This window comes from Ranitomeya variabilis, chromosome 2 (assembly GCF_051348905.1).
Source record: "Ranitomeya variabilis isolate aRanVar5 chromosome 2, aRanVar5.hap1, whole genome shotgun sequence".
Lineage (NCBI taxonomy): Eukaryota > Metazoa > Chordata > Amphibia > Anura > Dendrobatidae > Ranitomeya > Ranitomeya variabilis.
This window is the reverse complement of record NC_135233.1, coordinates 65,952,801-65,966,340: the sequence shown is the minus strand read 5'-3', so window position 1 is coordinate 65,966,340 and position 13,540 is coordinate 65,952,801. Positions and strand designations below refer to the sequence as shown.

At 41.6% G+C, this 13,540-nt stretch overlaps 1 protein-coding gene and 1 long non-coding RNA gene across 2 annotated transcripts in view; one reads left to right on the top strand and one right to left on the bottom strand.

Annotated features, from left to right (window-relative positions):
* The window catches only part of LOC143804428 (uncharacterized), a 326,044-nt gene that overhangs the window by 67,491 nt on the left and 245,013 nt on the right, over positions 1-13,540 (top strand). The gene's annotated exons all lie outside the window — the stretch shown is intronic.
* The window catches only part of SLC1A4 (solute carrier family 1 member 4), a 31,315-nt gene that overhangs the window by 4,308 nt on the left and 13,467 nt on the right, over positions 1-13,540 (bottom strand). Inside the window, exons 2-6 of the mRNA XM_077282523.1 lie at positions 8,112-8,154; positions 6,559-6,621; positions 3,828-3,994; positions 3,052-3,285; positions 890-1,084 (exon numbers count right to left, since the gene is read on the bottom strand). Coding sequence (XP_077138638.1) covers positions 890-1,084; positions 3,052-3,285; positions 3,828-3,994; positions 6,559-6,621; positions 8,112-8,154 — 702 coding nt within the window. The remainder of the gene's footprint in view (positions 1-889; positions 1,085-3,051; positions 3,286-3,827; positions 3,995-6,558; positions 6,622-8,111; positions 8,155-13,540) is intronic.

Genomic DNA, 13,540 nt, shown 5'->3' with positions numbered 1-13,540 from the left:
GTCTTATACGCCGGAAAATACGGTAATAAAAACATCATAATATTTCAAATCTCAATATATTTCAATTCTGTAAAAAAACAAAAACATTTGTTATCACTAGATCAAAATAAGTGAGAAATGTTAAAATACCGCATTATTTGTCTTTCATGATGAAGATTGTAAAAAATAAATACAAACGCCTAAAAACATGAAACATTGAAAAACTACAGAAGCTCGTAATTTAAATGATGTAATTCAATACTGAGACTCTTCCCAAAAAAAGGCCCTAAAACGGCTTTTTATGTTAGCAGAAAAAAATGGCTTTTGGAAAATGGGGATTTAAAAAAAAAAAAGTACAAAATGAAAAATAGCTGCATCTGGCAGGGACTAATTGCATAATAAATAATCTTTGTTGCATAAGACTATACAATAAGAAGCTATAGTATAACAATTCAGTGAGATTCTGCTACAATTACTGACCTACACAGAGCGTCATTGTTCGGACTTGCTAGACCGGTTTCTGGACAGGCGGTTTATAATCTTCATGTATGGTTTGTAGGTAACTCTTATAGCGGGTGTCCACTTTCAGGAAAGTGGGCCCCACTCTATGTAAAATTCCTAAAATAACAAGCTCAGTAGGTTTTCACACTCCCTGGGTCCAGCTTCTCTTCCGGTCTCAGTATTTGGCTGCAGCGGTGACCTCACGTTTCCGGAAAGATAATTTGTCCTAAACCATTTTTATTAATCATGTATGCCCAATTTGAACAAAAACAGCCACTATAGACTGCAATGTGTACGGTTGTGTCTGCTAAATGATCGTTCTGCAAACAATTATTCATTCAAAATTTTCTAACTTGACACTTTGCGTGGGATCATTTGATTTACTGATATGGAAAGACTAGTGTCTTACAGAATTGTGAAGATCTGTCCAGCATTTAGGTCATAGTTATTCATCTGGGCGATGAATACTGCTGCCATGCACTGGAATATAGCTGCACCATCCATGTTCACTGTGGCCCCGATGGGGAGGATGAACCTGCTTATCCTTTTGTCGATGCCATTATTTTCTTCTATGCATTTGATCATGGTTGGAAGAGTAGCAGAGCTAAGAAACAAAAAAAAAAAAATCTGAAAATGGCTCAAAAACAGTCATGTCCTGAACATGTGCAGGTCTACTTCTCATGGCGTCATTAAGTTTGTTAGCATTGTACACATAGGACAGCTAATGAGATCTAATTATTTATAATTGAACCCATAATAGACATTAGTGGGAAATCATTTGCTCTAAAGTCACCTCCCAATGCGGTCGAATTCTGCTGGATATTTGGAGTCCATCATTGAGCCAGAGCTTGGGGCCACTAGAGAATCCTCTAGCAATCTGGGGAAGTAGTCTGACCTTGACTGTTGTTAGCGTGTATCATGCTACATCTTTAAGATGAAGAGACTGCAGCTTCATATGCCAGGCACAGCTGCCGTGGTGGCTAATCTACAGTACCACAGCTTCCAAATGGGACTAAGCTACTGTACCAGGCACAGCTTCCAAATGGGACTAAGCTACTGTACCAGGCACAGCTTCCAAATGGGACTAAGCTACAGTACTAAGTAGAGTGGAAAATAGGACTAAGCTACAGTACCAGGCACAGCTTACAAATGGGACTAAGCTACAGTACTAAGTAGAGTGGAAAATAGGACTAAGCTACAGTACCAGGCTCAGCTGCAAAGTGGGACTTAGGTGCAATACCAGGCACAGTGGCAAATAGGACTAAGCTACAGTACCAGGCACAGCTTACAAATGGGACTAAGCTACAGTACTAAGTAGAGTGGAAAATAGGACTAAGCTACAGTACCAGGCTCAGCTGCAAAGTGGGACTTAGGTGCAATACCAGGCACAGTGGCAAATAGGACTAAGCTACAGTACCAGGCACAGCTGCAAAGTGGGACTTAGGTGCAATACCAGGCACAGTGGTAAATTGGACTAAGCTACAGTACCAGGCACAGCTTACAAATGGGACTAAGCTACAGTACTAAGTAGAGTGGAAAATAGGACTAAGCTACAGTACCAGGCTCAGCTGCAAAGTGGGACTTAGGTGCAATACCAGGCACAGTGGTAAATTGGACTAAGCTACAGTACCAGGCACAGCTTACAAATGGGACTAAGCTACAGTACTACGTAGAGTGGCAAATAGGACTAAGCTACAGTACCAGGCACAACTGCCAGTTGGCAGTAAGGCTAAGTTCACATTTGCGTTCGGGGGCTTTGCGGAGGGCTGCGTACGTCCTCCATTAAGGCTACTTTCACATTTGCGTTGTGTGACGGATGTCGCAATGCGTCGTTTTGGAGAAAAAACGCATCCTGCAAAGTTGCCCGCAGGATGCGTTTTTTCTCCATACACTTGCATTAGCGACGCATTGCGACGTATGGACACACATTGCATCCATCGTGCGACGGATGCGTCGTGTTTTGGTGGACCGTCGGCACAAAAAAGTTCCATGTAACGTTTTTTTGTGCGTCGGGTCCGCCCCCTCCACCCCGGAACTCACAATGGGCAGCGGATGCGTTGTATAACTGCATCCGCTGCCCACGTTGTGCTACATTAACACACCGTCTGTCGGTACGTCGGGCGGACGGTTTGCGACGGCCCGTACCGACGGACTAGTGTGAAAGTAGCCTTAGCCCCGGCTACACTCCGCCTACTTTCACCTACTTCTGTATGCCTCCTGTGTACCTATCTTTAACATTGGGTACACAGGACATGCTGATGTATGCGGATGCAAAGCCCCCGAACGCATATGTGAACCCAGCCTAAGCAACAGTACCAGGCATAACTGCAAAATGGGACTAAGATGTAATTCCAGTGTGAGTGCCAAATATCACTAAGCTACAGTACCAGGCACAGCTGCTAAATGAAACTAAGCTGCAGGGACTTTATGAATGGGCCACTATGCCTGTGTAAAGAATATAGGGAACATGGTGGATTTATACTCATCAAAATTTCAGAACCAGAACCCCCTTTAACAAAAGTAGACTAGCAGTAAATAACGAAAATGTTAACAGGTTCAATATTTCCTTACCTTGAAGAGGTCGCAAATGCTGTTGCAAAAGGAGTTATCAATCCTAACAGGAATGTGTAGGGGTTCTTGCGAGTAAAAGCAAAATAAATAAGAGGAAGAACGATCCCTCCGTGGATAATATGACCTAAAATAGATGCCATGATGTATTTTCCCAAACTGGTCACCAAGAGCACGATGTTTCCCATTTCAACAATCTTGCTTCCAACAAGAAACATGATTCCAATAGGAACGTACCTAAATCACAAAAATACAAAGTGACGGCTGTTAATATGGCAAGAATCAACATTTACATTTCATAAGATAATATAACATCTGGGATACAGATAAGACTTCTTCGTGCTTAAATAAAATGAAAGATTCAATTATATTAAATCTATGGGTATCTGAGACAGACTGAGAAATGATCACTGAGTCATATCACATTACTGCACCTGATATTAAAGGGGATCAAGAACGCTATAATATCACACGATTATATAATTGATTTTCAAAGGCACCATGTAATGCATAATTTCACCAGTGGGGGCACTGCAGGGGATTAGAACATTTGCTGTGACAATATATGATAATCTTATTCTTGAGGGCTCCTTCTGACAATAAACAAAAAAATTCCCTTACTTTATCTACTCTATATCATTGTGACTTGGGGGCCAACCTGAGGATTTAGAAGCTGTAATCACTGATCTGATAATCATGGGAGTTCTTCTGGGACATAGGGGCAATGGATAACTGCAGCAACAGTAGTTTTGTTAGAAAAGTCGGCTTGCTACACTTACCACATAATCCAAGAAACAATAACCATTGTGGCCTCATTAAACGCATTGAAAAATTTTATCAGCTCTTCCCCTTCTGGACCCAACTTTTTTAAGGCTACTCCCAATACAAGTGCGAAGAGGACGAGTCCCAGAATGTTCATTCCTTCAACTTCCATCCCCATGGGAACCTGAAAAATCAACATAACACTGTTATCAAAACAAGAAAAATACCAGTCATAAATTACCATATACATACTGTATATCAATGGCGACTCAAAAACAATACTGTTACAGGAGAGACAAAAGAGTCCAAAAATTGCCAAAAAATTACAAAATAACAATATTTATTGAAAGATCAATCACTAGCTTCCACATAGAAAATTCATAGTATTACAAAAATGAAGTATGTGGATTTTATCATCAATGTGACTACATCCATAGATGCAAAGAATGACCCAAGAATACAAAACGGGACATGTACTGTTGCAACAAGATCAAGGAATTATGCAAAAGATATCATGTCCATATTGCTATCAAGTGTTAAGTGCATAGGCCTCAAATATATAGTGATTTTACAAATAGTGCATCTATATAAATACTTAGTTAATCACTATATACCTTTGTGCAAATAGTCCAAAAAAATGTAATTAAATAAAAGGGATAATTACCCATAAGTGTAAAAGTCCCGTCTGGATCCTGGTCACCTTACCCCAACGTGCGTTTCGTGTCAAATCATTACCTCTTCCTCAGGGGGCGTGCAAAGGTACCCTTTCATCCTAGATAGCTGCTGGCCACTTGTTCTACCAACAGCAATCTCTTTTGACTCCACTATACACATAAACTCTAGGGTCGGTGGAATATTCATGACTTTTCAATGCGTAAAGAAGAGTAAGCCTCTGTCATACTCTTCTAATGGCGGCTCATGTCTTGGGATAACAAAAGGATTGGGCATTTATATTCACACTATTCGATCTTCATCTCATCAGACATCATCTGTCCAGAGGGACAGTCAGAAGACCCCAGCGTTACAGTACATGGTCGAACCCAAGTCATGGGGTTGAGTTGATTTTAATCTATTTTGTATATGGGCCTTTAATATGCATAACCGGTGGTAAATAGTTTTCATGTTGGTCAAACATGGAATAAGTTTACATCCTGCACCCTGTCTGGAAACTATGATATATTTGTTTATATACAGTACATATACTAATTAAGAGAAAGACTCATATCAGTCTCACTGGACCTCCTGGACACATAGTACCCACTTCAGTCCATTGCTGATCAGAATAATAAATGAAACATTCAAAATTCATTTGACATTTTAACAACCATAATGCACTGCTGTAATAAACAGCCAACCAACACAGCTGGGGTTCAATTTTACGCCTTTGCTATGTTTTAGTAAACTCCTTCTGAGCGCTAATGAGTGCATCTGAAGAAGTTTGTTATCATTGTCACTCGTTATCATTGGCACACAGATATTGTGCCTTGTATGGCTACTTTTCAATCTTCAAAGTCTGTGTTCTGTAATAAATTGGAATTCTTAAGAAACTCCAAGTAATGAAATAGCCTGGACAATTATCATAAGTACAAATGATCCTGTGCGGTAATCAGGTCTGCGCCTTACTTGAACTTATTTGGTTTTCACAAATATGAAAATGACTGGCTAATCCCTAATGACGGAAACACAAGAACATCACGGAATGGTATCAAGTGCATGTTAATTCCCAGTTTCCTGTAACAAGCCAGACACTGGCTCATTAGATGTGGCTTTAATGAGATATTTGTGATGTCGGTCTGTACTCTAAAGTAGTCATTAGTATGCAGATACAAGGAAACCACTGGGATCAGGAGGTGATTTGAGGGACACATGAGTTTAAGATATTTTTATTGGAGGATGACTTATATCTACATGCTGTTTTCTAAATTAATGAGTAGGAACCATCATAGATAATGAAGTGATTGCATGCATTCAATATTAGATATTAAGTATCATCCGGTGGAAGTGTTATATAATATAGTGTAATAATTCATTAACATGTTCATAAACAAATGTACTTATTATGTGGGTGTTCCGCCAATACACCATGATGGTGATCTGACTGCTGGGGATCTGTCGTTGTGGCATTTTCCCTAGTGACAGCGCTAGAGACCAAAGCAACTCCCCACTTTGGCTCGTAGAGAGGTGCCAAAGGGTACCCCCAAACCATATGCTATATCAGGACATGTAGACAGGGGTGTCCAGTTGGGGCAACTTCGTTAAGTAATTCCCTAATATTATGGATATGAGATCTGTGTTATTTCAACAGTGCATGGTGATTTATCTATACCTACATATGTGGGGACCGATTCAAAGCTTTTATTGCAGAAAATTTGGGTAAAAACTTTGAAAAGTAGGACATTTTTTGCTTAGAAGTTGTGTATTCTAAGAATTTTGGTGGGTTTCACACCAGTTTGAATCAACTCCTCCAAAATGGGCGAACCTGGCGGTAGGGCGTGCCATGACCCAACCCCCCTGTCAAATTAATCACAAATGCTGGCGTTTTGTAGACCATACTGGAGTAGCATTTCTGGCACACAGGAGATGCGCAAATTCATGCTCCTTTTTTTCTATTCTTAGAGAACCCCTTTAATGAATTCAGCACCGTGTACTACAGGAATACTGGCGTAGTGCGAGTGTGTGCTGCTTCAGTCTTCATATGTCAGCCCCACGGTTTGTAGCTTATAGACTTTAGTAGACTCAGAACCTCACCCGCTCCACGGTGATGTTTCCATCAGTTGTGTTCCTTATGTACGTCACGTACTCAGTTGCATACTGGAAAAAAAAAATCAAAAATTAATTAGAAAACTGATTATTTTGCAAATAAACATTTTCATGTGCACTCTACAGAGAAGGTGGACAGTGCAGGAAAAGAAGAATGGAGCTCTGTTTGGAGAGGGTACCTAGCCTGCTATCAGCCAACCGATCATGCAGCCCACTGCTTTGTAAATTCCATCCATACGCCTTAGATAGCTGTCAGCCAAATGTATCTTCCCCAACTCATCCATTCACAAGAGCGCTCAGCTGGCCAGTGCCCCTGTGTTGTCTTTTAGAGAGTCACTATTAGACATCTCTGACAATGGCTTATCTCTCTGAGAACAAAAGAATCTGGACATGGACATGATGGATCGTTGGACGTGAAAGTGGACATGATGGATCGTTTTGTTGGGAGACAGTCGGTCAACTTTAGACTGTTGGCCAAAAGGGTTGATGCGCATTCAGCTGAAATGTATGGCGGCACAGAGATCCACTGACTCCCTGCGCTGCAATACACGCTGCCCGCATGTCAGAGACCAGCAGCAGTTCGGCTTCCCCATGATGAGCGTTGCATCGTGGTGACGTCATGTGCTGCCTTTGCCGGCATCCTGAAGTCATCTGCTGGCTTCTGCACCGACTATAAAGGAGGACACCGCACATCATGGGAGTAGAAAGGTAAGAATTGTTTATTTTTAAAATGTGCTGGAGAAGAACAGAAGGGGCGCAGAATTGGGGGACATTATACCAGGAAGGGACTCAGTATGGAAGCATTATACCAAGAAGAAACCTAGGATGGGGGCATTATAGCAGAAAGGAGCCCAGGACAGGGGGCATTGTACCAGGATGGATGACATTATTATAGGAATGGGCTCAGGATGGAGGGCATTATTACATGATAGGAGACACTATACTAGGAAGAGGTCCAGGATGGAGAACATCATACCATGAACTGGCCCAGGATGGGGGACATTGTTATAGCATGGGATCAGAATGGAGGACATTATTACAGGAAGGGACCAAGATGATTACAGGAAGTAGCAATGACGGGGGTCATTATTACAGGGGAGGGGAAACACGCATGTTTTTATAGGATCTAGAGTGCTACAGGGGCCCATACATCTGATCAACGTGGAGGTAGGGGACCAGGTCCAAATTGTGCATTGTGGCCCATCAGAATTTATTTATGCCACTGTCTCTATAAGTGTCACCATATGGTACGTCTGTATTGGCTTTACTTGGGCTCTGGATGCCATAAAAACTTTGCCATACAACTTGTTCTCCTGTTCTTTATACGTGTATGTGACTGCTCGTGTTACAATCCACGACCTTAGGAAGAAACTTCCTGGTGTCTGTCTGAGCATCACTGAGCTTGTCAAATCTTTATCTGAGAACACATTGGAAGACAATGTTCTCATTATATCGAGATCCCCCCAAATGTACTATCCCAGCACAGGCTGCAGCTTCCTGCTGTATCTTATGTTGAAGCTACAATACAGTATTTGTCTTACCGATCGGAAGGCTGCAGCCACAAGATTTGCAGGCATCAGGTTTCTGAAAATGAGAGAAGGAGCAATTTTTACCTGCAGGTTTATATTATCATGTAAAATTAGTGAAAGTTTTCAATCATTTTTTTATATGATCATATTGTAACAGTTATGTTTATAACATTTAATCATATTATTAAAACTATATCCATACAACAAAACCCAGAAGTGTAAGCAGTGACTATAAAAAAAACAACAATTGCTGAATTTCTAACCTGAATTCCAGTTAGACCTTGTGCACACGTTGCGGATTTTGCTGCGGATCCGCAGCGTTTCTGCAGCTGTGGGTCCGCAGCAGTTTCCCATGAGTTTACAGTTCAATGTAAACCTATGGGAAACCGAAAACGCTGTGCACATGCTGCGGAAAAAAACGCGTGGGAACGCAGTGGTTTACAATCCGCAGCATGTCACTTCTTTGTGCGGAATCGCGGCGATTCTGCACACATAGGGATGCATTGATCCGCTTACTTCCCGCATGGGGCTATGCCCACGATGCGGGAAGTAAGCGGATCATGTGCGGATGGTACCCGGGGTGGAGGAGAGGAGACTCTCCTCCAGGCCCTGGGAACCATATTTGTGTAAAAAAAAAACAATTAAAATAAAAAATAATGATATACTCACCTCTCAGCGCTGCACGCGGCCGTCCGGTCGCAGGGTTGCTATGCGGGCAAGACCTGCGATGACGTCGCGGTCACATGACCGTTACGTCACGAAGGTCATTCTCGCGTAGCATCTTTGGAACCGGACCGCCGCGTGCAGCACCGAGGAGATCGGGACGTCGGAGGGTAAGTATAACCATTTTTTAAATTATTTTTAACATTATTATTGATGCTGCATATGCAGCATCAATAGTAAAACAAGTGCAGGAGTAAACCCGCAGCGGAAACAGCAAGACAAACCGCGATAAATCTGCAGGGATAACCACAGCGGTTTTGCCCTGCAGATTTATCAAATCTGCTGTGGGAGAATCCGCAGAGGACCCTTCCTACGTGTGCACATAGCCTTATTGCCTCACTCCAGAGCGTCTCAGACTTCTCCTACTGAGACTACACCAAATAGTAGAAGGCGACGTCTGAGCTTCCCCATTTGTAGCCAAAGACAATAACAAGATTAAGAATACTGCTCGAATAACTTTTTTTTTCTTCTGAACGCTGTATAACATAAAAATAAGCAAAAATTATCTCTTGTTTAAAGGGAACTTGACACCTTGAGAAACTCTATTGAAGTGCAGATACAGGGGTAATATGGAGCATTTTACGGAAGTAGTGGCTATATGGAAAAATTATGTTTTACTTTCCTTGCAGCTGCTCACTTGTAATCACAGGGAAGGTGTATGACATTTACTGCTCGCTACAAAGTGGGCGCAGTTGTATACAATCCCCAGCACTTTGATTGACAGCCTGCTCTGCAGTGTGTTTGTGTGCAGGCTGTCAATCTAAGTGTTGGGGTGTGAGTACAGCCGCACTCCCTGTGAAGTGAACGGTGACTGTATCCATTTCCGGCACCATTCCTATGACTGGAAGCAAGCGGCTACAGGGGGAATAAAATTTAATTTTCTCCCTATAGCCTCTCCCCAGCAAACTGGTTTAATAGGATTTAAAAACAATTTTCTTGCAGATTACCACTGAGGGTAAATAACATTTCTCTAAGAGCCAGGTTCCCTTTAAATCAATGCTTTTTGGTAAATCTTTTTTTGTTTTTCCCCATAATTTTTAATTTTCGTACCATTATCATTGCTATAAAAAAAAAATCATAAATGTTTCAAGATTTCTGCTTTTAGCCCCTTCTCTACCTTGCGATCTTCTTCCAAGAGCCATAGCTTTTTTATTTGCCATCCATATAACCATATGAGGGTCTGTTTTTATGGGACGAGTTGTACCATTTTATCGTGTGATACACTGGAAAGTGGGGAAAAAATTCCAAGTGCGTTCAAATAGCAAAAAAAGTGCAATTGACACAGTTTTTTTTTAATTTACTATGTTCACTATATGATAATACTTACCAGCGATTATGATTCCCCAGGTCAGTATGAGTACGCAGGTATCAAACCTGTACAGGTTTTTTTTAATTTGAGTGGTGATAAAAAATTCAGAAATTTGTAAGAACTTTTTTTTTTGCTTGAGAACCGTAACGTTTTCATTTTTTGGAATAAAGGGCTGTGTGAGGGCTTATCTTTTGCACCCTTAGCCGACATCCTTAGTAACACCATTTTGGGATAGATACAATGTTTTGATCGCCTCTTGTTGCATTTTAGTGCAATTTTGCAGCTGCTAAAAAAGTAATTCTAGCGTTTTGATTTTTTTTCGTTGTACTGTTTGCCAATTGGATTCATTTATTTTATATTTTGATAGTTCGGAGTTTTACAAATGCAGCGATACGAAATACATGTATTTTAAAGTTTTTAAAATTGTTTAATGAGGCAAAAGGGCGTGATTTGAACTTTTACGTTTTTTATCTTTTTTTTGTATTTTTTTAACATTTTTTAACTTTTTACTGTAGTTAATAGTTCTCTTAGGGAACGTGACGCTGCTATCATTCAATCGCTTGTGCTATACATAGCGGTTCATCAGCCCTGCTATGTATAGCAGAAATCCAGGTCTTCTATGAACGCCAGCCACAGGCCGGTATTCACAGAAGTGTCGTAGTGACATGCATGGGGGTCATCAGCAGACTCCTACCTGTCAATTCAATGTGGACAATGTGGACAAATCTGAACTAATTATCTTTCCTCCATCTCGCATGCCTTCCCTACCTGATCTATCTATCACAATAAGGGTATGTGCACACGTCAGGATTTCTTGCAGAAATTTCCTGAAGAAAACCGGAAATTTTCTGCAAGAAATCCGCATTTTTTTTTTTGCGTTTTTTTTCCCGGATTTTTCGTGTTTTTTTTTAGCATTTTGCAAGCGAAATTAGCTTGCAGAATGCTAAACTTTTCCAAGCGATCTGTAGCATCGCTTGGAAAACTGACTGACAGGTTGGTCACACTTGTCAAACATAGTGTTTGACAAGTGTGACCAACTTTTTACTATAGATGCTGCCTATGCAGCATCAATAGTAAAAAGATATCATGTTAAAAATAATAAAAAAATAAAAAAATGGTTATACTCACCCTCTGCAGACAGCCGATCTCCTCAGCGGCGTCCGTTCCTATAGATGGTGTGTGCAGGACCTTCCATGACGTCGCGGTCACATGAGCGGTCACGCGACCAATCACAAGACCGCAACGTCATCGCAGGTCCTTCACACACCATCTATAGGAACGGAAGCGGCAGCATGCACCGCTGAGGCGGGAAGACTCCAGGGGCCATCGAAGGTGAATATATGACTATTTTTTATTTTAATTCTTTTTTTTTTTTACCAATTATATGGTGCCCAGTCCGTGGAGGAGAGTCTCCTCTCCTCCACCCTGGGTACCAACCGCACATAATCTGCTTACTTCCCGCATGGTGTGCACAGCCCCGTGCGGGAAGTAAGCAGATCAATGCATTCCTAGGTGTGCGGAATCCCCGCAATTCCGCAAATTTAATGAACATGTTGCTTTTTTTTCCGCGATGTGATTTTTTGGCGGAACAAAATGCAACATTTGCACAAGAAATGCGGAATACACTGTAAATAATAGGAGGCATATGTAAGCGTTTTTTTTCGCGTTTTTATCACGTTTTTATAGCGAAAAAAACGCGAAAAAAACGCGAAAAATACTGAACGTGTGCACATGGCCTAAATGAATTTCCCTGTCCCGGTAATCCACTGCCTCTTAGTAACCCTTGACTCTGCCCTATCCTTCAAACCGCACATCCAAGCTCTCGCCACCTCCTGTTGCCTCCAGCTCAAAAATATTTTCAGAATCCGTCCTTTCATCAACCCTCACTCTACCAAAATGCTTGTGCATGCCCTAATCATCTCCTGCCTCGACTACTGCAACATCCTCCTCTGTGGCCTCCTTGCTAACACCCTTGAATCTCTCCAGTTCATCCTTAACTCTGCTGCCCGACTAATTAATCTCTCTCCTCGCTACTCCCCTGCTTCCCCTCTTTGCAAATCCCTTCACTGGCTCCCAATTTCCCAGAGTATCCAGTTTAAACTACTAACACTGACCTACAAAGCCATCCATAACCTGTCTCCTCCGTACATTTCCGAACTAATCTCTTAATATCTTCCCTCACGTAATCTCCGGTCCTCCCAAGACCTCCTCCTCTCCTCCACGCTTATTCGCTTCTCACCCAATCGCCTCCAAAACTTCTCCCGAATATCCCCCATCCTCTGGAATTCTGTGCCCCAACACATCCGGTTATCCACCACGTTTGGATCCTTCAAACGGAACTTGAAAACCCATCTCTTCAAAGAAGCTTACAACCTGTAAAGACCACACTGCCACCTCAACACCATCGGAGCTACTGCAACCCCTGACCTACTGTCTCCTTCCCCATAATCCTGTAGAATGTAAGCCCGCAATTACAGGGTCCTCTTCCCTCTGTACCAGTCTGTCATCGTTAATTTTGTTTACTATAAGTGATATTTGGTGTAACCCCGTCTAATGTACAGCACCATGGAATTAATGGTGCTATATAAATAAATAATAATAATAATAGCTGTTATAACTCCCACCGGCGCCCTGTGATTACATCACAGATGTGCTTATGGGAGCTTGGAATGAAAGACCCCCCCAACAGGTGCTTGTTAAATGCTGCTGTCAGAGATTGACAGTGGGATTTAACAGGTTAACAGCTGCAGGCAGAGCTTCGTTCGAACCGCGGCTGTTAGTGGCACATGATGGCTGATTAAATCAGTCATCATGTGCAAGGAAAGATGCGGGCTCAGCATGCGAAGGCAGGGACATGATTTTGACATTCAAGTACGTCAAAGGTCGTGAATGGGTTAACATAGATAGTGATATGGAAAGTGAAAAAACAAAAACAATACATTTAAAATAAAAACGTGATTTAAACAATAGGTCATTTTGTGCTTACAAATGTCCTTCAAGGTTCTTCTGTTTGAATAGTTTCTGACTTTTGATTCTTGTTTTATTTGTAGTTCTTTTAGTGGCAAAAGTGTCACAGCTATGAAAGAAATGCTACACTTGGTTCCTTTATAGCCTCTAAGGTTATACTTGACAACTTCAACTAGGAGTGAATGAAGCTGTCAGAGCAACTGAAGTTCAACTTTATAGTCTTGTTGGTACAAGCTCAAGAGCGCCCCCCACAGGAGGCGAGAGAAGAGAGAGACTCTGCAAAGTTTGAGACTTTTCTTGTGCTTTCTACATTACAAATAGTTGTGCCTACATTTGGGAAACCAGTGAATAATAAAGAAAAAGCCAAGCTATTCAGGATCCAGCTGGTTTTGTGTCCATGCATGCTCAGGTCATACTACAGAAAGCGCGGTGCCCCCTATAC